The 23429-nt window shown below is 37.5% G+C and overlaps 2 protein-coding genes across 6 annotated transcripts in view; one reads left to right on the forward strand and one right to left on the reverse strand.

The window, feature by feature from the left end:
• The window catches only part of ACTR6 (actin related protein 6), a 32180-nt gene extending 17356 nt beyond the window's left edge, over nt 1-14824 (reverse strand). For 2 of the 3 annotated variants that reach the window (XM_079937787.1, XM_079937786.1), the window contains exons 1-6: nt 14694-14824; nt 12669-12786; nt 12016-12084; nt 11023-11146; nt 9694-9829; nt 9545-9601 (exon numbers count right to left, since the gene is read on the reverse strand). In XM_079937787.1, the coding sequence (XP_079793913.1) occupies nt 9545-9601; nt 9694-9829; nt 11023-11146; nt 12016-12084; nt 12669-12786; nt 14694-14761 (572 nt within the window). In that variant the 5' untranslated portion in view covers nt 14762-14824. Of the gene's footprint in view, nt 1-9544; nt 9602-9693; nt 9830-11022; nt 11147-12002; nt 12085-12668; nt 12787-14693 lie in introns of those variants that run through there. The other variant, XM_079937788.1, reaches the window with a different exon arrangement.
• A 4423-nt stretch (nt 14825-19247) lies between these two features.
• The window catches only part of BLTP3B (bridge-like lipid transfer protein family member 3B), a 105787-nt gene continuing 101605 nt past the window's right edge, over nt 19248-23429 (forward strand). For all 3 annotated transcript variants that reach the window (XM_079938125.1, XM_079938126.1, XM_079938130.1), the window contains exon 1: nt 19248-19420. In XM_079938125.1, the coding sequence (XP_079794251.1) occupies nt 19377-19420 (44 nt within the window). In that variant the 5' untranslated portion in view covers nt 19248-19376. The remainder of the gene's footprint in view (nt 19421-23429) is intronic.

Genomic DNA, 23429 nt, shown 5'->3' on the forward strand with positions numbered 1-23429 from the left:
AATGGTGGAATTCACTGCTGCAGAACAGAATAAAGAAAAAAGAATGAAAAGAAATGAAGACAGCCTAAGAGACCTCTGGGACAACATTAAACGCAACAACATTCGCATTATAGGTGTCCCAGAAGGAGAAGAGAGAAAGGACCAGAGAAAATATTTGAAGAGATTGTAGTTGAAAACTTCCCTAACATGGGAAAGGAAATAGCCACCCAAGTCCAGAAAGTGCACAGAGTCCCATACAGGATGAACCCAAAGAGAAACACACCAAGACACAGAGTAATCAAACTAGGAAAAATTAAAGATAATGAAAACTTATTGAAAGCAGCAAGGGAAAAATGACAAATAACATACAAGGGAACTCCCATAAGGTTAAGACCTGATTTCTCAGCAGAAACTTTATAAGCCAGAAGGGAGTGGCATAATATATTTAAAGTGATGAAAGGGAAGAACCTACAAGCAAGATTACTCTACCTGGTAAGGATCTCATTCAGATTCGATGGAGAAATCAACAGCTTTACAGACAAGCAACAGGTAAGAGAATTCAGTACCATCAAATGAGCTCTGCAAAAAATGCTAAAGGATCTTCCCTAAGTGGGAAACGTAAGAGAAGAAAAGGACCTAGAAAAACAAACACGTAACAATTAAGAAAATGGTAATAGGGACAGACATATCAATAATTAACTTAAATGTGAATGGATTAAATGCTCCAACCAAAAGACACAGGCTCGCTGAATGGATACAAAAATAAGACCCATATATATGCTGTCTACAAGAGGCCCACTTCAGACCTAGGGACACATACAGACTGAAAGTGAGGGGATGGAAAAAGATATTCCGTGCAAATGGAAATCAAAGGAAAGCTGGAGTAGCAATACTCATATGAGATAAAATAGACTCTAAAATAAAGAGTGCTACACGAGACAAGGAAGGACACTACATAATGATCAAGGGATCAATCCAAGAAGAAGATGTAACAATTATATATGCACCCAACATAGGAGCACCTTAATACATAAGGCAACTGCTAACAGCTATAAAAGAAGAAATCGACAGTAACACAATAATAGTGGGGGACTTTAACACCTCACTTACACCAATGGACAGATCATCCAAAATGAAAATAAATGAGGAAACAGGGGCTTCCCTGGTGGCCCAGTGATTGAGAGTCCGCCTGCCGATGCAGGGGACACGGGTTCGTGTCCCAGTCCGGGAAGATCCCACATGCCGCGGAGTGGCTGGACCCGTGAGCCACGGCCACTGAGCCTGTGTGTCTGGAGCCTGTGCTCCACAACAGGAAAGTCCACAACAGTGAGAGGCCCGCATACCGCAAAAAAAAAAAAAAAAAAAAAAAAAAGAGGAAACAGAAGCTTTAAATGACACAATAGACCAGATAGATTTAGTTGATATTTATAGGACATTCCATCCCAAAACAGCAGATTACACTTTCTTCTCAAGTGCGCACAGAACATTGTCCAGGATAGATCACATCTTGGGTCCCAAATCAAGCCTCAGTAAATTTAAGAAAATTGAAATCATATCAAGCATCTTTTCCATCACAACGCTATGAGATTAGAAATGAATTACAGGGAAAAAAACGTAAAAGACACATACACATGGAGGGTAAACAATACGTTACTAAATGACCAGGAGATCACTGAAGAAATTAAAGAGGAAATCAAAAAATACCTAGGGACAAATGACCATGAAAACACGATGATGCAAAACCTATGGAATGCAGCAAAAGCAGTTCTAAGAGGGAAGTTTATAACTATACAAGCCTACCTCAAGAAACAAGAAAAATCTCAAATAAACAATCTAACCTTACACCTACAGGAACTAGGGAAAGAAGAACAAACAAAACCCAAAGTTAGCAGAAGGAAGAAAATCATAAAGGTCAGAGCAGAAATAAATGAAATAGAAACAAAGAAAACAATAGCAAAGATCAATAAAACTAAAACCTGGTTCTTTGAGAAGGTAAACAAAATGGATAAACCATTAGCCAGACTCATCAAGAAAAAGAGGGAGAGGACTCAAATCAATAAAATTAGAAATGAAAAAGGAGAAGTTACAACAGACACCACAGAAATACAAAGCATCCTAAGAGACTACTATAAGCAACCCTATGCCAATAAAATGGACAACCTGGAAGAAAAAAACAAATTCTTACAAAGGTATAACCTTCAAAGCTTGAACCAGGAAGAAATAGAAAACATAAACAGACCAATCACAAGCAATGAAATTGAAACTGTGATTAAAACTCTTCCAATAAACAAAAGTCCAGGACCAGATGGCTTCACAGGTGAATCCTATCAAACATTTAGAGAAGAGCTAACACCCATCCTTCTCAAACTCTTCCAAAACATTGCAGAGGAAGGAACACTCCCAAACTCATTCTATGAGGCCACCATCACCCTGATACCAAAACCAAACAAAGATACTACAAAAAAAGAAAATTACAGACCAATATCACTGAGGAATATAGATGCAAAAATCCTCAACAAAATACTAGCAAACAGAATCCAACAACACATTAAAAGGATCATACACCATGATCAAGTGTGATTTATCCAGGGATGCAAGGATTCTTCAATATACACAAATCAATCAATGTGATACACCATATTAACAAATTGAAGAAGAAAAACCATATGATCACCTCAATAGATGCAGAAAAAGCTTTTGACAAAATTCTACACCCATTTATGGTAAAAACTCTCCAGAGAGTGGGCATAGAGGGACCCTACCTCAACATAATAAATGCCATATACGACAAACCCACAGCAAACATCATTCTCAATGGTGAAAAACTGAAAGCATTTCCTCTAAGATCAGGAACAAGACAAGGATGTCCACTCTCACCCCTGTTATTTAACATAGTTTTGGAAGTCCTAGCCATGGCAATCAGAGAAGAAAAAGAAATAAAAGGAATACAAATTGGAAAAGAAGAAGTAAAACTGTCACTGTTTGCATATGACATGATACCATACATAGAGAATCCTAAAGATGCCACCAAGAAACTACTAGAGCTAATCAATGAATTTGGTGAAGTTGCAGGATACAAAATTAATGCACAGAAACCTCTTGCATTCCTATGTACTAATGATGAAAAATCTGAAAGAGAAATTAAGGAAACACTCCGATTTGCCATTGCAAGAAAAAGAATAAAATACCTAGGAATAAACCTATCTAGGGAGACAAAAAACCTGTATGCAGAAAACTATAAGATACTGATGAAAGAAATTAAAGATGATACCACCAGATGGAGAGATATACCATGTTCTTGGATTGGAAGATTCAATATTGTGAAAATGACTCTACTACCCAAAGCAATCTACAGATTCAATGCAATTCCTATCAAATTACCAATGGCATTTTTTACAGAACTAGAACAAAACATCTTAAAATTTGTATGGAGACACAAAAGACCCCGAATAGCCAAAGCAGTCTTGAGGGGAAAAAATGGAGCTGGAGGAATCAGACTCCCTGACTTCAGACTATATTATGTAGCTACAGTAATCAAGACAATATGCTACTGGCACAAAAACAGAAACACAGATCAATGGAACAAGATAGAAAGCCCAGAGATAAACCCATGCACCTATGGTCAACTAATCTATGACAAAGGAGGCAAGGATATACAATGTAGAAAAGACAGTCTCTTCAATAAATGGTGCTGGAAAAACTGGACAGCTGCATGTAAAAGAATGAAATTAGAACACTCCCTAACACCATACTCAAAAATAAACTCAAAATGGATTAGAGACCTAAATGTAAGGCCTGACAGTATCAAACTCTCAGAGGAAAACATGGGAACGACACTCTTTGACATAAATCACAGCAATATCTTTTTTGATCCACCTCCTAGAGTAATGGAAATAAAAAGAAAAATAAACAAATGGGACCTAATGAAACTTCAAAGCTTTTGCACAGCAATGGAAACCATAAACAAGATGAAGAGACAACCCTCAGAATGGGAGAAAATATTTGCAAACGAATCAATGCACAAAGGATTAATCTCTGAAATATATAAACAGCTCATGTAGCTCAATATTAAAAAAACAAACAACCCAGTCCAAAAATGGGCAGAAGACCTAAATAGACATTTCTCCAAAGAAGACATACAGATGGCCAAGAAACACATGAAAAGCTGCTCAACGTCACTAATTATTAGAGAAATGCAAATCAAAACTGCAATGAGGTATCACCTCACACCAGTCAGAATGGGCATCACGAGAAAATCTACAAACAATAAATGCTGGAGAGGGTGTGGAGAAAAGGGTATCCTCTTGCACTGTTGGTGGGAATGTAAATTGATACAGCCACTATGGAGAACAGTATGGAGGTTCCTTAAAAAGCTAAAAATAGAACTACCATACCACCCAGCAATCCCATTACTGGGCATATACCCAGATAAAACCGTAATTCAAAAAGACACATACACCCCAATGTTCACTGCAGCACTATTTAAAATAGCCAGGCCATGGAAGCAACCTAGATGCCCATCGACAGATGAATGGATAAAGGAGATGTGGTACATATATACAATGGAATATTACTCAGCCATAAAAAGGAACGAAATTGGGTCATTTGTAGAGACGTGGATGGATCTAGAGACTGTCATACAGAATGAAGTAAGTCAGAAAAGGAAAAACATATATCGTATATTAACGCATATATGTGGAACCTAGACAAATGGTACAATGAACCGGTTTGCAGGGCAGAAGTTGAGACACAGATGTAGAGAACAAACGTATGGACACCAAGGGGGGAAAGCTGTGGGGGTGGTGGGGGTGTGATGAATTTGGCGATTGGCATTGACACGTATATACTGATGTGTATAAAACTGATGACTAATAAAAAAAAAAGAAAATTTAACCATAACTTACAATTATCATTTAAAATATTTTTCTGGAATTAAATTTTCAGGTAACTGATTTTTTAAAAATATTAAATTTTTGAATGTGTAAAATATTTTTTACTTTATGGAATACCCATTCCATTATGTTATTTAATCTCCCCATTATCCCTCTAAGGGCAAACAGTTCAGTTTGCAGAAGGAAATTGAAAAGAGAGGTTTTAAGTGGCAAGGATTATCCAATTAAAGGGAAACATTTTCTTCCAACCATTTTGAATAGAACCTTGCTAAAATGCCTTAACTATGTGCACTTTCTTTTCCTATTAGACAAGGACTGTTAGTCAGCACCACACAGTAATTAGCAAAAAGTAGATGCTTAGGGCTTCCCTGGTGGCACAGTGGTTGGGAGCCAGCCTGCCGATACAGGGGACACGGGTTCGTGCCCCGGTCCGGGAAGATCCCATGTGCCACGGAGCAGCTGGGCCCGTGAGCCATGGCCACTGAGCTTGCGCGTCCAGAGCCTGTGCTCCGCAACGGGGGAGGCCACAACACTGAGAGGTCCGTGTACCGCAAAAAAAAAAAAAAAAAAAAACAGCAAAAAAAAGTAGATGCTTAAATATTTGATGAGTGAATCAGAGACAACACAGGCTTAATGTAGAAAATAAACATGTTTTTAAAAACAAACAAAAATGTGAGGTTATTTCCTTTGAATATTTTTATCTGCACATAGATTTTTACTTTTTATGTTTTAGCCCAAACGTTATCTCATGAACATTTTCTTATTCTATTACATATTCTTTAAAAATATGATTTAATGCCTTATCATATTTCTTTTTAAATTTAATTTTATTTACTTTTTTATACAGCAGGTTCTTATTGCCCTATCATACTTCAACCAGAGGGATCTATTAATATGTATTTATCCATATTCCAAATATTGAAAGTTTAGATCAGGAGGAAAAATACTCGTGTGTTTATAAACATGGACTTTGGAGTCTGAGACAGGCTTAATCACAACTTAGTAGACAAATTACTTTATTTCTTTGGGACTCAATCTCTTCAACTCTAAAAGGGTAATAAGTTCACCAACTTAATACATCTGCAAGAAGTAAATAATTCTAATCATACATGTAAAGTGTTTAGCATAGTCCCTGTATTCGAAATATAGGCATCTTAATCGATATCTCTGATTATCCCATTATTTATTCATACTCTAGGACACATAATATGAAATACTTAGTCTCTTGGTATATTGCAAAATTGTTTACCAGAAAAGTTATTTCAAATTATACTCTGACCAGCAGCAAATAAGAGTGTCCATATCACAAATCTGCAACACCTTTTGAAAAAATTCTATTAATTTGGATTGTAAGAGTAGTATTTTAATTTGCATTTTCTGTACTAGAATGTGCCATGAGGAAGAGGAATTCTTTTCTGTTTTGCATCCCAAGCTCCTAAATAAATGCTCAATAAATATCGCAATTGAATCTGTGATTACTACAGATGTTTAACACTTTTTATGTCTGAGAATTATCCATTTTATAACCTTTGACAGCATGTAATTCTCCAATGATTATCTATTTGTGCCACTGACCATCTGTATTCTGAAAATTATCTAACCATTTTATACTGGGGTAGTGTTTTTCTATGGATTGATAAGAGCTCTTAATATATTAAAGAAAACAACCCTGTGTCATATTTCTTTTAGGTTTATTTCTCAGGATTGTTTACTTTAGTTTTGCTTACAAAGGCTTTTGATGTACATAAGGTTTAAAATTTTTACATAGTTAAAAAACAAAAGCTGGCAAAATCTATCCTGTCCTTAAGTCAGTTGTTTTCAGACTAAACAGAGACAAAAGGGGGGCTAAGGGTGCTGGTAATATTCTGCTTGAACTGTGTTCTGGTTACATGAGTGTATTCACTTTTTGAAAATTCACTGAGTTGTACACTCACGGTCTTAAACTTCTTTTTATATATGTTTTACTTCAATAAAAAGTTTATTTTAAAAAGAAGTTGTAAGAAAATACACCCTTTGTTACTTCTTCCACTTTTTTTATTTTAATAAATTTATTTATTTTTGGCTGCATTGGGTCTTTGTTGCTGAGCGTGGGCTTTCTCTAGTTGCGGCGAGCGGGGGCTACTCTTCATTGCAGTGCGTGGGCTTCTCATTGCAGTAGTTTCTCTTGTTGCACAGCGTGGGCTCTAGGAGTGCAGGGTTTAATAGTTGTGGCACGTAAGCTCAGTAGTTGTGGCTTACGGGCTCTAGAGCGCAGGCTCAGTAGTTGTGGTGCACAGGCTTAGTTGCTCTGCGGCATGTGGGATCTTCCCGGACCAGGGCTCGAACCCGTGTCCCCTGCCTTGGCAGGCACCACCAGGGAAGCCCTCTTCCACTGTTTTTATGCTTAGCAACTCAGTTAAATATTTCTTGTGGTTTTATTTTTATATTTAAGTCTTACAACCATCTGAACTTCAGTGTATAAGGCAAAGTAAAATCTTAATTTTTCTCCAAACAGGGAACTTTACCTGTATCTTTTCTTGAACAGTTACTCCCCTCCTCATTGGTTTCTGATGCTTTGTTTAATATGTAATTACTTTTTTTTTTAACATATAATGTTTGATTTAGGATTAACAATTCAGTGTCACTGATCTGTCAGTTAATTCTTTTTTTAAAAAAAAAAATTATTTATTTAATTTGGTTGCACTGGGTCTTAGTTGCAGCATGTGGGATCCTAAGTTGCGGCATGCGAACTCTTAGTTGTGGCATGCATGTGGGACCTCATTCCCTGACCAGGGATCGAACCCAGACCCCCTTCATTGGGAGCACAGAGTCTTAACCACTGCACCACTGGGAAGTCCCTGTCAGTTAATTCTTATACAAGTGTCACCTTAATTTAATTATTAGCTTTAATTTTTTTAATCATCTACTAGAGAAGTCTCTTTTCATTATCATTCTTTTTCATCAGTATTTCTAGTTGTTCCTGCCAGCTTCTTCTCTTCAAGTTGGACTTCAACAGCCTTGCTTTTAAAAACATATGAATTTTTTTTCATTCAGTGTTTCATTCAGAAGGACTAAGTATATAGGCTTTGGACTGAAACTGCGTGGGTCTTGGTTAATGTCCTCATCTGTATCAGCCTTCCCTTACCTTTCTAATTTGCTGTTTCTGGGAAAGGGAATTAAACAACTAAACTTTTTGAAGCTGAGCCTAATTCTGTTTGGTTTCATAATGAGTAACATTCACGTAATCATAATATTGTAAATACTATTTATAAGTTTTCTATTTTTAAAATTAATCTACAATCAAGGCAAGAAGACTTAACTATAGTAAAGAGCATTATGTAAATATTATAAATTTCAATAATTAAGAAGAAATGGTATAGCAATGAAAAAAGTCAATCTCTAAAGGTTACATACTATATGATTCTGTTTCTCTAACATTCTTGAAATAATAGAACTATAGAAATGGAAAGCAGATTAGCAATTGCCAAGGTACTGGGACAAGGTGGGGGAGCAAATATAAAGTGGGAGCACATAGAAGTTCCTTTGTAATGGTGGAACAGTTCTGTATCTTGACTGTGGCGGTGTTTATGAGTCTATACATGGGATAAAAACCACACAGAACTAGAGGCGGACTAGTGCACGTAAAAAATAGTGAAAACTGAATATAATCTGTAGTCTGGTTAACAGTATTGCACCAACGTCAATTTTATCATTTTTATGTTGTACTAGTTATATAAAATGTCACTAAGGGTACACAGGGCTCTGTGTACTATTCTTGCAACTTCCTGTGTCTGTATTTCAAAATAAAAAGTTTTTTTTTAAATGCGCTAGAGATGGGTAAGACAACTCTAAGGGGATTGTGGTGATGGATGCATATGCTAAAAACCATTGAACTGTACACTTTAAATGGGTGAATTGTATGGTATGAGAATTATATCTCAATAAAGCTGTTTAAAAAAGTAATGATACATCTGAGAGAAAGAAAAGGAGGGAAGAAAATGTAGATGCACTTATTTTCATATATAACACAGAGGGAAGCCAAGAGATACTGACAGTATCATACCAGTCAAAGTTAATGTAGCAAAAACTGAGATTTAAGAATTCTACTTATGTTTTTAAACACAATAAAACTAAAAATAATAGCATTAATAAAATTTAGGAGGCAGGAGAAGAGTTGGCACGTGATTAAGTACTAATTCTTCATCTTTTAATAGTGGACAGTCAACTAATATTGGCTAATCCAGAAACATATCAATATATTATTAAGGCTTATAGAGATTAAAAAAGAGTAAAAGATAATAAAGTTGAAATATTATGCTGTGTATGGAGTAAAACTGACAAGAGAAATGGAAAGGGAAGGCAGAGATTTATTTTCTTTTTGGATCCTTATTTCCTTATACGTATTTTTAAATTTGTTTTATGAGGTACATATACATTTGTCATTTTAAAATATTATTAAGTATTAAGCTCTCTAGAATTTGGAAATGTCTTTTTGGTGGACACTACCATTTCATATGTTAGAAAGCTTTTCAACTTGAACATCATTAGTATTTATATATGTGATATAGTCTTCTAAGCAATAATATAGAATTGCCACCTGAACTTAGAACTAAAGGTAAGGAATAATTTTAAATTACTTTAAAAAGTTCACCCCCAGCATCCCATCCTCCCAAAGAATCAAAGTTAAGTATTACCTGTAAGATATAATCTCTTTTAGATGATTGGTTAGGAGTTTTCCTCCCACATTTATCCTAAAAGGGGAGAATTCAAATTTGGTTCAGTTTATTACACATTTCATTCAGTTTTATTCTAAGAAATAAGATGAAAATTGAATGCAACTCACCGAATAATTGCTTCTTTCTTCTTTTTACTTCTACAATAAGGAACTATATGTGTAAAGGAATATCCACTATCTACAATGATACAGCATAATTCAGAAGGATTATCTCGGAAATACCTATGTGCACTGAGAGCCCCAGCTATTTAAAAAAAAAAGATAAAGAAAAAATAAACACACTGAATAAGAGTATAATTAATTTAAAGCAATAAATAAAGAAAGGTAGCAAACTAAAACAAGCAGAAAGACAAAAACTTTATTTATAGGAAAAATGCTAATTTAAAATAACGTTCCTAATTCTGTCACAAGCTCTTTATAATGCTTAAACTTTAAAACATGATATTTTTGTGGAAAATGATAAAAAATTTGTGATCAACTTTTAAAGGTAAATATTCACTTCACAGTTTATAATAATTATTTTAATAGCAGATGATTTTACTGAGAATTTATTACATGCTGGGCACTATTCTAAACTCCATGAGTGTGTGTGTTTTAATCCTCACAACAATCCCATTTCACAGATGAAGAAAGTGAAGCACAGGGAAGTTAAATAATGTGCCCAAGGTCACATGATTAGAAAGTAACAGAGCTAGGATTCAAACATAGACAGTGTGACTCCAGAGCAGGGTTTCTCAACTTTGGAACTCCTGACATTTTGGGCCAGATAACTCCTTGTTGTTGGGGGTTTTACTGTGCATTGTAAGATGTTTAGCAGCATCTGTGTCCTCTACACATTAGATGCCAGTAGCACCCTCCCAGTTGTGACAACGAAAAATGTCTCCAGACTTTGTCAAATGTCCCCAGGAGCAAAATCACCCTTGGTTGAGAACACTGTTTAGAGATTATGCTCCTAACCATTACAGTATACTGTTGCTTATACAGACTTAAATTCTACAAGCTAAATATGTGAATACTTTCTTTGTACAGTCATGTAATGTGATTCTAGCCTTTAATAAACTTACTTCTAAATAATATTTACAGATTATTTTCCCTCATATTGGCAGCCTGAGCTATTAACATTATTTCAAACAATAATAATAACAACAGCAGACACATCAGTGACAGAAAAGACAACTAACTCAGAAACAATAATCTTTCAGAGATTAGAAATGTGGCTAGTAACTTCATTAGGGAGAAATATCATATCAGTAAAAAGATAAAGTGAGAGAAGTCTGACTAGATAATCTCTAAGGGTCCATCTAGTTCTTAAATTCCAGGTTTTATTTCCTTCAAATCAAAAAGAATGTCACCCAATATTCTTGGACCTTAAGTGTTTCTTTACTCTATTCATATTCATATTCACATAACTCAATTTCAATAAAAACTTTAACTCACCATTTACTCTTAATACTGCTTGAAACTGGTATTCTTCAAATAAGATTTCATTCATTGACTCTTGAATTGAAGTGAAGTTAAAATATGGTTCTGTGATAATAATATTAGTGTCTAAAAAATCAACCTATGTGAGGAAAAAAATTCCCAAAGTTTTGTAACTTTGTAGTCATAATTATAAGTACTTGTTTTATATATATAAACACATTTATTTAATCCTCACAATAACCCTAGGAAACACGTCTTACTATTATTCCCTTTTAAAAGGTGAGCAAACTGAGGCACAATAGTGTTGAATGAGTTACGAAGGTCCATATAACTAGTTAGTGACATACCTAGGATTTGAACTTGGGAAGTCTGGTTACAGAATACATGCACTTTAACTATCATATAATTTTAACTCTCTTAATGATAGCATTGATAAAATGGTACTGTCAAATTGTTTAAAGATAATTATGCAAAAGTAATAAATGATACAACTACAGGCACTGGGACTGTTATTTTGTTTTTAAAAGTTAAAAGGTGAGAAGCTTTAGAATATTTAACGTTTACATAATTCTCTCCCACACACTCTTAAGAAGCATTAAAATTTGAACATTTTCTCAGTATACCTAAAGTCACACTAAAGATATTAAAAGCACAAAATTTTAACATTGTATCATTCACACATTCAGATATATCAGCAAAAATATTTTATTGTGAAAAAAATTAGACAGTGAATTGGTCTAAGAATAGCAGAAATCTGAAGTAAAAATTTTAATCTTAAGTTTCATACAGACTATCTCTTCTCAACTTCAAATTCCACTTCACAATGGAAATTCCATTCACTTGCACTTATTTGAAAATCAAAGTTAAGCACAGTAGCTTAAATGACTTAAATATATATAAGAAACGTATTCAAAAATTTATAAATCTTAAGATATAAGCACAGATTTAAATTTTTCATTTGAATAAGACATGGAAATAGAAATTTGAATACATACTCCAATTTGTTACCTGATACATTTCTTTTCCAAAAAGGTAATCCCAGACTTGTCTTTGAACATCCCAATTCACCAAGTAGCCCTAAAAAATTTGTTTTATGAATTTAATTATCAAAAATATTTGAACAATTTTTTAAAAATCAGATTAATATATTCTAAATCACTGATTCTTATCTCTTTATGGTCACATTCACCAGTCTAATGATGTTTGAATTTGAAACCTATTATATTGGTATGTTTTTCTCCTTTTAGAAATTCAAAATATTACAAATTAACAATAACCAAAATATCAAGGGTTCAAAAGACACACCAATATGTAGAGATGCCTCTCTATACTCTTTTTCTTTAATGTGTTCGTTTCATTTAGCTTTAACATAAACAAGTAAAATTCAGTACCCACAATCAGTAACTAAATCATGGTCATTTATTTTTATTTTTATTTATTGAAGTATAGTTGATTTTTTTTCATTGAAGTATAATTAATCATGGTCAATTTTTTAACATGACAATTTAAATTCAACTTTTGGTTTTAATAAGATCTTAATTAAAATAACTTTTTCTCAGAGATTCAAAAATATTTTCATACATACAAAATCTTAAATATACATTCCAAATTATCCTTCAGTTTAGGTCTTTAATGCTAGAAATGACATACAGTTGAATTACCTTTTGAAAAGGAAGAATATAAAAGAGTCCAGAAGGATCCTTTATTTCATCTATCTGGTTGGCAGTAAAAGTTTTAAGACGTGCCGTTTTTGACCTGAACTGACAGTTAGGAATAACTCTATAAACAAAGAAACAAATAATGTAATTATTCCCTAAATACTTAGTCAAAAAATATCCAAAACCAGTGTTTCTCATTCTGTCTTCAAAAAATTTTTACATGCCTTTTTTTTTTTTTAAGGTTCTAGTATATACCAGTTCTGTACTGGACCCATTATCTTTCTCAAATAATCTTCAGGACACCCTTATGGATGGGTATTGGTTCTGCCACTGCACAGAGGTGAAGAGGGGCTGAGGTAAATAAAGTTCCTGGAAAATTCTTAATACCATTCTGGTAAGAAAAAAAAAAAAATCCAAGTTCAAAATTCTGACCATAAAATTAAGTTTCCATGGAGTCAAAGATTTTCAATCAGCAAGATGCTATAAGGTACAGATGTAGGAAGTAGTTTTAAATATAGTTGCTGCGCACCATGGGTTTACAATCTGGTTAGGAAGACAAACTAGAACCATTATCCATCATACATGTGTACACATGTATGTGTGTGTATGCGTGTGTGTGCATATATATGCACACACATACAGAGAAAGGGATAGAGAAAGTGAAGGGGAACATAATTTGTCACCCCAAAACATTCCACTTTGGTATAAGGATTATTTTGCGCTAAAGGCGATTAAAATCCTTGCATTAATTGGGATAATACTGTAAAAATGTTTTATACCTGATTATTTCACTTACTATGCTGTCATTTTCTCTATGTTTAAATAGTCTTCAAGGACATAAAAACAATATATTTTAAAATTTATTTATTTTATTTATTTTTGGTTGCATTAAGTCTTCATTGTTGCACACAGGCTTTCTCTAGTTGTGGCGATTGGGGGCTACTCTCTTCGTTGTAGAGCACAGGCTCTAGGCGTGCGGGCTTCAGTAGTTGTGGCACACGGGCTCAGTAGTTGTGGCCCACCGGCTGAGTTGCTCCGCAGCATGTGGGACCTTCCCAGACCAGGTCTCAAACCCATGTCCCCTGCATTGGCAGGCGAATTCTTAACCACTGCGCCACCAGTGAAGCCCAAGGACATAATTTTAAAACCTGCCTTGTAGTCAATCTTGGCTGTATTACAATTTTAGTCAATTTACTGTTCTTGAATATTTAGCTTGCTTCTCCCTACACCTTTGTGTCACCATACACAATGTCTATACATGATAATAGAGTATTCCGCACTCTTATCAAGACTTCTAAATTATTCCTTAAGTAACTGATAATAGAACTGCTGTCAAAGGATGAGAACAATGATACACATTGCCAAAATAAGACTGTAACAATATTCATTCCTACGCAGTTTGTCCTCTAAAAAAAGAAAAAGGAAAGGAGGGAGGAAGGGGAAAAGTCCCCTGTGAATACTCTAGAGCAAAAGTGTGTCTTTTAATTTGCTTAGTCTCTACTCAAACATAGTTTATGAAAGCCAGTGTAGTATTTGTTTGAGTCTAATTAACCAGGTCAGCCAATGAGCACTTAGAACGGCTAAAGTACAAAGCCTTCAAAGTCTACAGCCACTGAAACAGTGGTTTTTACACTTTTGGGGGCCATGGAACCCTTTAAGGATCTGATGAAAGCTATGATCGCGTCCCCCCAAAAATGCATATACACAAAAACGTTGCCCACGATTCCTGAGGGTTCATGAACTTTGTGTACGGACCCCTCTTTCGGGAACCGCTTCCTTAGAAGCCTATTTTCCTGTACTATTTCCTGTTACGAAACGAAACACGTCCCACTTCCGGGGCCACGTAGCCCAAAGTTAGTAACCATGTCTCACTTCAAAGCATTCAAACTACCCAACTCCAACCAGAGCATCCCTCTGCCTGAGGGCCGCGCGGGGGCGTTTGCAGTTTACAGACGTCCCAAGATGAAGCGTAATATACGTAACTACTAGGCATATATGCTTTGTCCCTCGGAGGAAGCGAACACTTACGAGACATTTTCATGGCTGTAACCGATTTTGGCGTTGTAGGCTCCGTTATCCAGCACTAAGGTCGTCATTTTAGTACTAACCGCAGTTGCTTTCTTTTCCCGACCCTTCTGCTCACGCTTTTTCCGGCACTCTATGGTGGCACCCACGGAGCGTAAGGGCGCTTCCGCTCTCCCTTAGCAACTGAGGACGCCGGAAGGCAGAGATTGCACTGCAGCCCAGCCTGCCAGCAAGAGTCGTAACGTGCTTCCTGTCTCAACCCGTTTACGTTTTGGCCAGATCCAATAAGAGAGAAAACGCTGTTTTTTTTCGCCCAATGTGTGATTGTTCTTTACTTTTGCAGATTGAGTCGCTCTTGGGAGTTTCTTCTAACCCCTATAACGAACCATCTTTGTGGGGGGTTGGGGGGGAAGGTTGTGGGTGTGTGTGTGTTCGAATAGTATTGTTCAGACAGTAACGTCTTTTGAAGAATAAATTGCAAAGCCATACGCAGCACGGAATTGGATATGAAGACTCTTCAGCTTTATTGCCCACCACTGCCATTCTGACTGTTGGATCCAACCACTCTGTTACAAACACGGAACACGTCAACACGTCAACCGCCTCGCTTTTTTAACTCACAGTCTTCCCTGTCTGCTTGTTCTTCTGCACGGAGTTTTGTGTCTTATCTCAAAAAGCTTCTAGACTTCTGACACACTCCTCCTTTCCCCTTCCTGAAATTAGGTGTTCCTCATATGTGTTCCCTTAATGTCTTGGGCTCACTTGTCTATATCGTAATGGTTAAGAGAATGAATTTTAGGTTGGAATCCGGACTCTGCCACAAAATGGCTGTGTAACCTTGGGCGATAAAGATAAGGGTTAATACTTAGATAGGGCTTAATGCGTGTGGTTAAATTGTTCTAAGAGCTTTATGTATATTTACTAATTTAATCTTTACAATTTATGAAGTAGGTCCTATTATTGAAATCAAAGATAGTAGTTAAGAGTGCAGTCTCTGCATTCAAACTCCTGGGTCAAATCCTGGCTAACTACATGTTTTGGACAGGTTAGTTAACCTCTCTACACCTTAGCTTCCTCATCTGTAAAATGGACAGGTTAGTTAACCTCTCTACACCAAACCTTTTGGACAGGTTAGTTAACCTCTCTACACCTTAGCTTCCTCATCTGTAAAATGGAATACTATAATAATCCTCCCTTGCAGAATTATTTTATGAAGAGTAAATGATAAAAGTCAAGTACCTGTTAGTAATTATCATCATCGTCATCCTTTTATCATGTGATCATTGTTACCTTTGCCATGGCAAACTCCTTTAAGTTAGGCATTCTATTGGTGTCTATATTCCTTTGTATCAAAAAGTCATTGAAAGTCCAAAGTTAGTTATGTCCAATTTTAGTCATTCTATTTTCTCTAACAATATTAAATTGATAGGATCCCCCATGTAAAAAATATTTTATCAGTCTTACATCACAGAGTAACCATCATTTCTATTCACCTCTCATCTTTTAAAATAGGCTCTTTCAAAAAGCTTCCCTTTTCGCTTTCCTTCATATTTACCTGATCCTGGATCAAGATCATTTTTGTTCTTGGCTTCAGCTATCATTGAATACCAATAAATCCTAAAGAAGAATTTCTACCCCCACCTGCAACCTGAATGTTTCTATCCAGGGGTCCTGAGATAACCTTAAAGGTAACAAATCCAAAACAATTTTATCTCCAAAACTGCTTGTTTCACCTATATTACTTGTCTCAATTAGTGGTGTACCCCAATATCTACCCGGTGCCCCAAACTAAAAACCTCAGTAAACTTCAACTCCAATCCTTGTATTAATCTCTGGAATTTGTCCTTGACCCTTTTTTGTTTATTTACCTTTACTGATACTGCCTTATCTTTCACCAAAAATAGTAATGCTGCCGCCTTCTCAAGGCTCCTGTCTCCATTCTCTTCTCATGATCTGTCCTCTGTACTGCCAGTATGGTTATCAGACTATTTTTCTAAATCAGAAATCTGATCATCTTCCCCAAATTCAGTCACCATAGAAGTCTCCCAAGACTTGGCACTGCCTATGAAATAATGTCCATACATTTGCAATCTCATCCCCCTTCAACCCATCCTACACTGTGTTGGTAAATATTTAACAACCGGATCTCCAAGAAAAAAGTCCTGATTTGTAGTGTTTACCATTTTCTGTGGTGAAAATACTGTCACAATGGCTGTTTTCAAGCTTTCCTGAACTCATCAAACACCAGAACACAGAGTTGGGAAGAGATGTGCACAACTGGTTCTCATGAGCCAGTATAAGCCAGTTTCAGCACAGACTGTTCAGTAAAAGCCCTGACTCTATTCACCTTCACACCATGCACTCTCCCCTCCCAGGTTTTAGTACAAAGAATCTCAAGCATGTAACTATTACTTTTCAAATACATGTATATTTTGAGAATGTGTAATTTTAAAAGTTAAAAATATCACTCTGATATAAATACATAATGAACATGTGCAACAGATTTAAGTCACATTAATGAGTGAACTAACTTTATACCCTATCTTGTTGGTTCTTGCCAATATGAGTTAACAAATCTTTGATGCACATTCATTATATATTTGTATGACAGTCACATTTTTAACTTTTTGAAAATCATACTTTGAGAATTAAATACCAATTAACAAAAATGTAAATTTAAACCACAGTTGTGTCTGGCATTCTCTAAGTACTTAAACTTCATTAGCTTAATCCTCACAACAACCACATAGCTAAAAATCCACAGAGCAAAGTTTCCAATCCAAGTCTGACTTCAGGGCCAGTCCGTTTAACTTTAAACTGACATTCTCACCTTTGAAATAATATCTCCACTGTAAATCCATCTCTGGCTAAACAAGATAGAATCACTCCATCCCTTGTGTTTTCATAGCACTTTGCTTCTATTTTCAATTATGCTAAGGATAATAATAGCATTATTAAGAGCTTGACATATGCTAGGCACTTTGTTCAACACTATATATGCATAATCTCATTTAATCCTCACAAAATTGTGTTAGGTACTATTATCTCCAATAGATGAGGTAACTGAGGCTGAGAGTGAAATAACTTGCCCAAGTTTACACAGCTACAAAATGGTCGAGCAAGGCTTTGAACAAGAGTGTAATGATAGAGCTCAAGGTCCTAGCACTAGGAATTTAGCTTCCCTCTGAGGCTGTTAACTCTTCGATGGCAGGAACAGGTTTTGTTTGTTTAGGCTACCTAGTTACTTGAATAGTGCCTCATTTATAGTGCATTATAAATGTTAAGTGAGTAAACAGTCAATCCACATATATCTCCTTTCCCTTGCTTGAAAAGGCTCAGGTGTTGGACTATATGTGTAAACTATCCCCTGGCCATCCCCATAGACACCCACAGCATTTTCTGATACATCCCTCAGAGGTAGTGTTATTCTCCCCCCCTCCCACTTTTAGATGTCACCTCTGTAAACAGAGTGGTCATTTTCACCTCTGTAAAATGTTGGTTTGGGGCTGGGTGGGGTGAAGGTGCAGAGCTGTAATAGTTCTCCCTGCTATTTCAACAATTTCCTTCCTTTACATAGAATTTTTTTTTTTTTTCGGTACGCGGGCCACTCACTGTTGTGGCCTCTCCCGTTGCGGAGCACAGGCTCCGGACGCGCAGGCTCAGCGGCCATGGCTCACGGGCCCAGCCGCTCCGCGGCATGTGGGATCTTCCTGGACCGGGGCACGAACCCGTGTCCCCTGCATCGGCAGGCGGACTCTCAACCACTGCGCCACCAGGGAAGCCCACATAGAAATTTTTAAGTGAAATTTAAAATCCTTATTTCTTTAGATACAACAACCTAGTGAGTTGGGTAAGGCTGATATTATTAATCTATTGTATAGAAGATTAAACTGAAGCTAAACGTAAGTAAATTATTTTCTCCAGCTTAACACAGCTAGAAAATACTAGAGCCAGGACTTAAATTTAGGCCTTCTAATTCCCAGGTCCTGGGTTCTATTAAGACACATTATCAACTTTTACTTCTCTTAGAATTTCTAGAGGAAACATCAAATTATAGCATTTAGCCGGGGGAAAAGCAGAATATCTAAGCAAAGGATAAGACACTGAGGCAAGAATATGAAAAAAGCTGAGTAGGTAAAGAAAGCAAAGCAATTAGAGCCGTTTGTAGAGCAAATTCTGACAGGGAAATGAAAAAGAGAAGATGTGTATGAAGAACTCAGTGATGGAGACGGGGACATGACTAGAGCGTGGGGACAGAGGTCTAAAACCCAAGAAGCTTCTGGGGTTGGGAGTCAAAGCATCCAACAGTGTCAGGGGCACTAGCGCGCTAGTCCCAGGGAGGGAGGCGGGGCAGCAAGAGCCTGTCCGGAGCCTGCGTTGCCCCGCCCCACCCCGAGCCCGCCCCGCCCCGAGCCCGCCCCGCTCCGGCCCTCCCCCAGATCTCTTAGGTGATGCTGCAGCCAAGATGGCGCCGGCGGCGGCCGCGGCTACCTAAGAGGAATGCTCCCGGTCCTTGGCGGCAGCGGTGGCGGATGTGGCCTCGGCAGGGGGCTCAGGTCTGTCCTGGGCGTGAGTGCTCACGCGCCTCTCCTCCGGCCGGGTTAACCCAGACAAAGAGGAGACGGCCACGAAGAGAGGAGGCAGTGAGGAACGGAGAGAGAGCGCGGCGACCCCCGCTTCGGCACCATGGCTGGGCTCATCAAGAAACAGATCCTGAAGCACCTATCCAGGTCAGTCAGAGCCTCGGGCGTGGGCGCTAGTCCGCTTCCGCCCTAGTTGGTTATCAGAGGCAACCTGCGGCTTCGGGGGCGGCGGGGACTGGCAGCCGAGCGGGAGGCGACCCTCGGGCTCCCCGCTCCAGTCCGGGCAGAGGTCGCTGCCCCGGATCTCCCGTCGCCTGCGGCGCCCAAGACTGGCCTCACGAGTCAGTCCTCTGACGGGTTCGCCCCCGGACGAGTTCGTCCCTGGATGGGTTCGCCCCTGGACGGGTTCTCTCTCCCGGCTGGCTCGCGGAGGAGCGTGTTGGGCTGCCGGGGGAGGCGGCGGACTGGGATCGTTGCCGACACGGCGTCTGGGGGCGTTTGGAGGACCCCTCTCGGGCGGTCCTGCGCGGAGGCTGCAGATGGTTTGTCACCCAGGTGCCCGGTGTCTGCTCGCCTCCATTCGGAGCTGAGTGGTTCCGTTAACCGAGGGCGTCTGGCGCAGTGTGGACTGTTAGGGCTGAGAATTGTTTTCTCACTGAAATGTTAACCTTGTTATTGTTCTGAATTCACTTTACCTCGCCGTTCCCAGTCTAATGCATTAGAGGGTGTGCCTGTTTGCACAGTTAGGATTTGTTTTAGGTAAATAATCAGAGTTACCAGCTTTGGCGAGTTCTTTCTGGAGTCGTTTTAGCCCCACATCATTCGTACAAAGCAGTTTTTTTTTGTTTGTTTTTTGCTTTATTTTAATCTAAGACCTATAAATTCAGGGAGCCAACATCTGTGGTAATAAACCCGAGACTTGTCATTCTTTCCATTTCGTAACGTGGTTTTAGTCGGAATCGTGACTCAGTAAAGCTGGCAGTTTGTTACTGCCCCTGACTTCTCCATATTTGTCTCAAGACACAGGCTAAATGTAGGATCTTGTTTGCGAGTTGTTAACAGCGAATTCAAACTGCTTAGTTATGACCCTTTTCTCTGTTATTTGTCTGTAAATTAATGATTAATTTTAACTGATTTTAGGAAAACACTTGGGTGTGATGATATACTTTCGTAATACAAACAATTCTTGATTTTCCAAATCGTTGTATACCACAGGTTATATATTAGGGAACAAAATAATTATTTCTGTGATTCAGCAAATATTTTTCTCACTTATAACATTGAATAAGATATATTTTTTTAAAGTAACAAATTATAGCAGCATTTATGAATCTACATTTCTTAACATTATCACTAATTGGAAAGTTTCTTTTAAAATTGTCCGTATAGTCCAATAATGAATTATCTCACTTTGGAAGATTTTATCTTTATTATTATTTTTTATGATTTAAGTAAGATCTGACTTATCAGATGTCCTCCAGCCTTTCTCATACTCAGTTCCTACAAGAAAATTCAGACCTATAGAAAATGATTTGAATTTCTATTTTCTCACTCTCCCTAGGATGATAGTACTTAGCTAGTTCCATTCTAGATGCGTAGGAGAAAAGTTTGTTCTGTCAGTGAGTGCCTTAGGGCATTAGAGTTTAATTCTCTTGTAGAACTCCAGTTTGGAAGGACTCTTAAAAATTAGTTGTAAAGGTAATGGCTAACTTCACAAAATAGACACATTCAGAATTGAGCCTTGAGGATTACTTTTTTGTTTGTTTGTTTGTTTTATTTTTTAAACATCTTTATTGGAATATAATTGCTTTACAATGGTGTGTTGGTTTCTGCTGTATAACAAAGTGAATTAGCTATACGTATACGTATATCCCCATATCCCCTCCCTCTTGCGTCTCCCTCCCACCCTCCCTATCCCACCCCTCAGGTGGTTACAAAGCACCGAGCTGATCTTCCTGTACTATGCAGCTGCTTCCCACTAGCTGTCTCTTCTACATCTGGTAGTGTATATATGTCAGTGCTACTCTCGAGAATTACTTTTTAATCTGTATGATTTTCAATAGCTGTGTTGTAAATAACAATGATTTTTTTGAGATGAGTTTTTGAAGCACTTGAGTTTTCAGTTATTTCACATTTCAAAACTTCCTTAAGTCAGATGAACTGAAGAGCATCAAATTCATATTCTTGGTTAAAATATTAATCTTACTGCTGTTGCTGTCATTTGTCATCTCCTAAGAAAAATACAATTATTTATAAACATAAAGGATGACAGTAGAAGAAACAAGGTGGATGTTGTGATAAATTATAGTTACTCAAATAGGAATGAACTTTTGAAATTACCTGGGTCAAGCTTAATTTTACAGGTTATTCAGTAATGAAGATGTCACTATACTGATCTAATCATCTGGAACACAGTTTGATAGGAAATACTTAGAACATACTACCTTCCAATACCTTTCTTATGGCCAGTGAATGGAACTCATGGCACCTTCTTAACGGAGGCCTTACCTGACCATACTCTTCTCTGTAGCGCTCATTCTCATCAGTCATAATATATACTTATTTATTTGCAGTTCGTTTGTCTTCTCCACTGTATGTAAATTCCATGAGGATAGGGATTTTTGTTGTTGTTGTTTGTTTTTCGGAGTCTAGAATAATGTAGGCACTCAACGACTATTTTTTGAATGAATGCATGAATGACAACAATGAACTGACTCTCCCTCACATTGCTGTTTTTTTTAACTAAGGCAAGACTATAAGCCACCAATATTATTGCAGATATTGGGCATGACCTATTTTCCTGTGGTTTTAGGGAATAATGGGCAATTGAATCATTGAATAAATGTGGTGCCGGTGTCCTGGAAAGGAAGGACTAGGAAAATGACCCTTTATATAAGGGGTTTTCCAGTAAGGAAGACTATCTAGGAAGCAACAGGAGAAAGAGAGTGCCAACCCTGAGCCTTGAGATTGAAGTATGGTGAAATTGTAAGGTTAAAACCAGGTTTACTTAGATACAGGGGCTTAAGAAACTGGTGTATTGGAAAAGTATGAAAGGGGAATTATTCTTAAGAGATTAACAAATGCTTTAAGCAAACGCTGAACTATTTGAGAAGTGTAAATCTATATACTTGTTCTCTGCCTAATTGTTTAGTTTGTATTCCAAGCATCTCTTTCATTGTTAATGAAAACAGTACTGAAGAGGGAGAGTTAGTGTGTGTGTGTGTGTGTGTGTTGGATATGGGGGTTGGAGTAGTTGCGTTTTAAGAGAAGTGAAACAGGAAAAGCCTTTGAAGGAGAATTTACCCTGATCTTTCATACCATCATCAGCATAAAATATGTTTTGGAGGCTTCTCTAGGAGAGTATTTTTTTCAGAAGGAAATGGAAACTTCTAAAGAAAAGTTAGAACAAGTGTAAGAAAAGAAATAAGAGCAGGAGCTACCTTTCAGCTCAAGGCCTCATTACCTGTTACTGTGGTATGTGTACATGCGTGCTCCAGCAAAGGCAGAGGGGGGGAATAGAAGCTTGAAGATGGGGTACATTTAAGCCAGGACCTGAAAAGGGGTGGGGAAGATTTAGATACAAATGCTCCCCACTATTCCTTTGGCTCAAGGCATATTGTGCTGGGCACAAGGTTTACTGGGGGTTTGGCAGGACAGACATACACCACACCTGGGTACAGTCTTTGTATAGTTTTAAGTAGTAGTTATCAAATATGGGTGTTTTTACCCCTCAGGGGACATTTGGCAATGTCTGGAGACATTTCTGATTCTCACAACTTGGCAGGGGTGGGGGTGGGGCAGTGACTAGTGGGTAGAGGCCAGGGACGCTGCTAAACATCCTACAGTACACAGCCCAGTCCCCCACAGAAAGAATTATTTGGCCTATGTGTCAATAGTTTTGAGGTTGAGAAGCTGGTTTAAAGTATACACATGTATGTCAGATTATTAAACTAGGATACTATGCCAGTTAAGATTATATTGTCTTCAGACAACAAAAACCTGTTCTGTTTAACTTAGGCTGAAAAAGGAAATGTAACAGAAGGCTCTTGGGGTGGGTTACAGAATCTGGAACTAGACAACTCCTAGGGCCTAATTGGAAGCGTGCTTGAACCTCAGCACTACTGACATTTGGACAAGACAATTCTTTGTTGTAAAG

This window comes from Stenella coeruleoalba (assembly GCF_951394435.1).
Source record: "Stenella coeruleoalba genome assembly, chromosome: 11".
Lineage (NCBI taxonomy): Eukaryota > Metazoa > Chordata > Mammalia > Artiodactyla > Delphinidae > Stenella > Stenella coeruleoalba.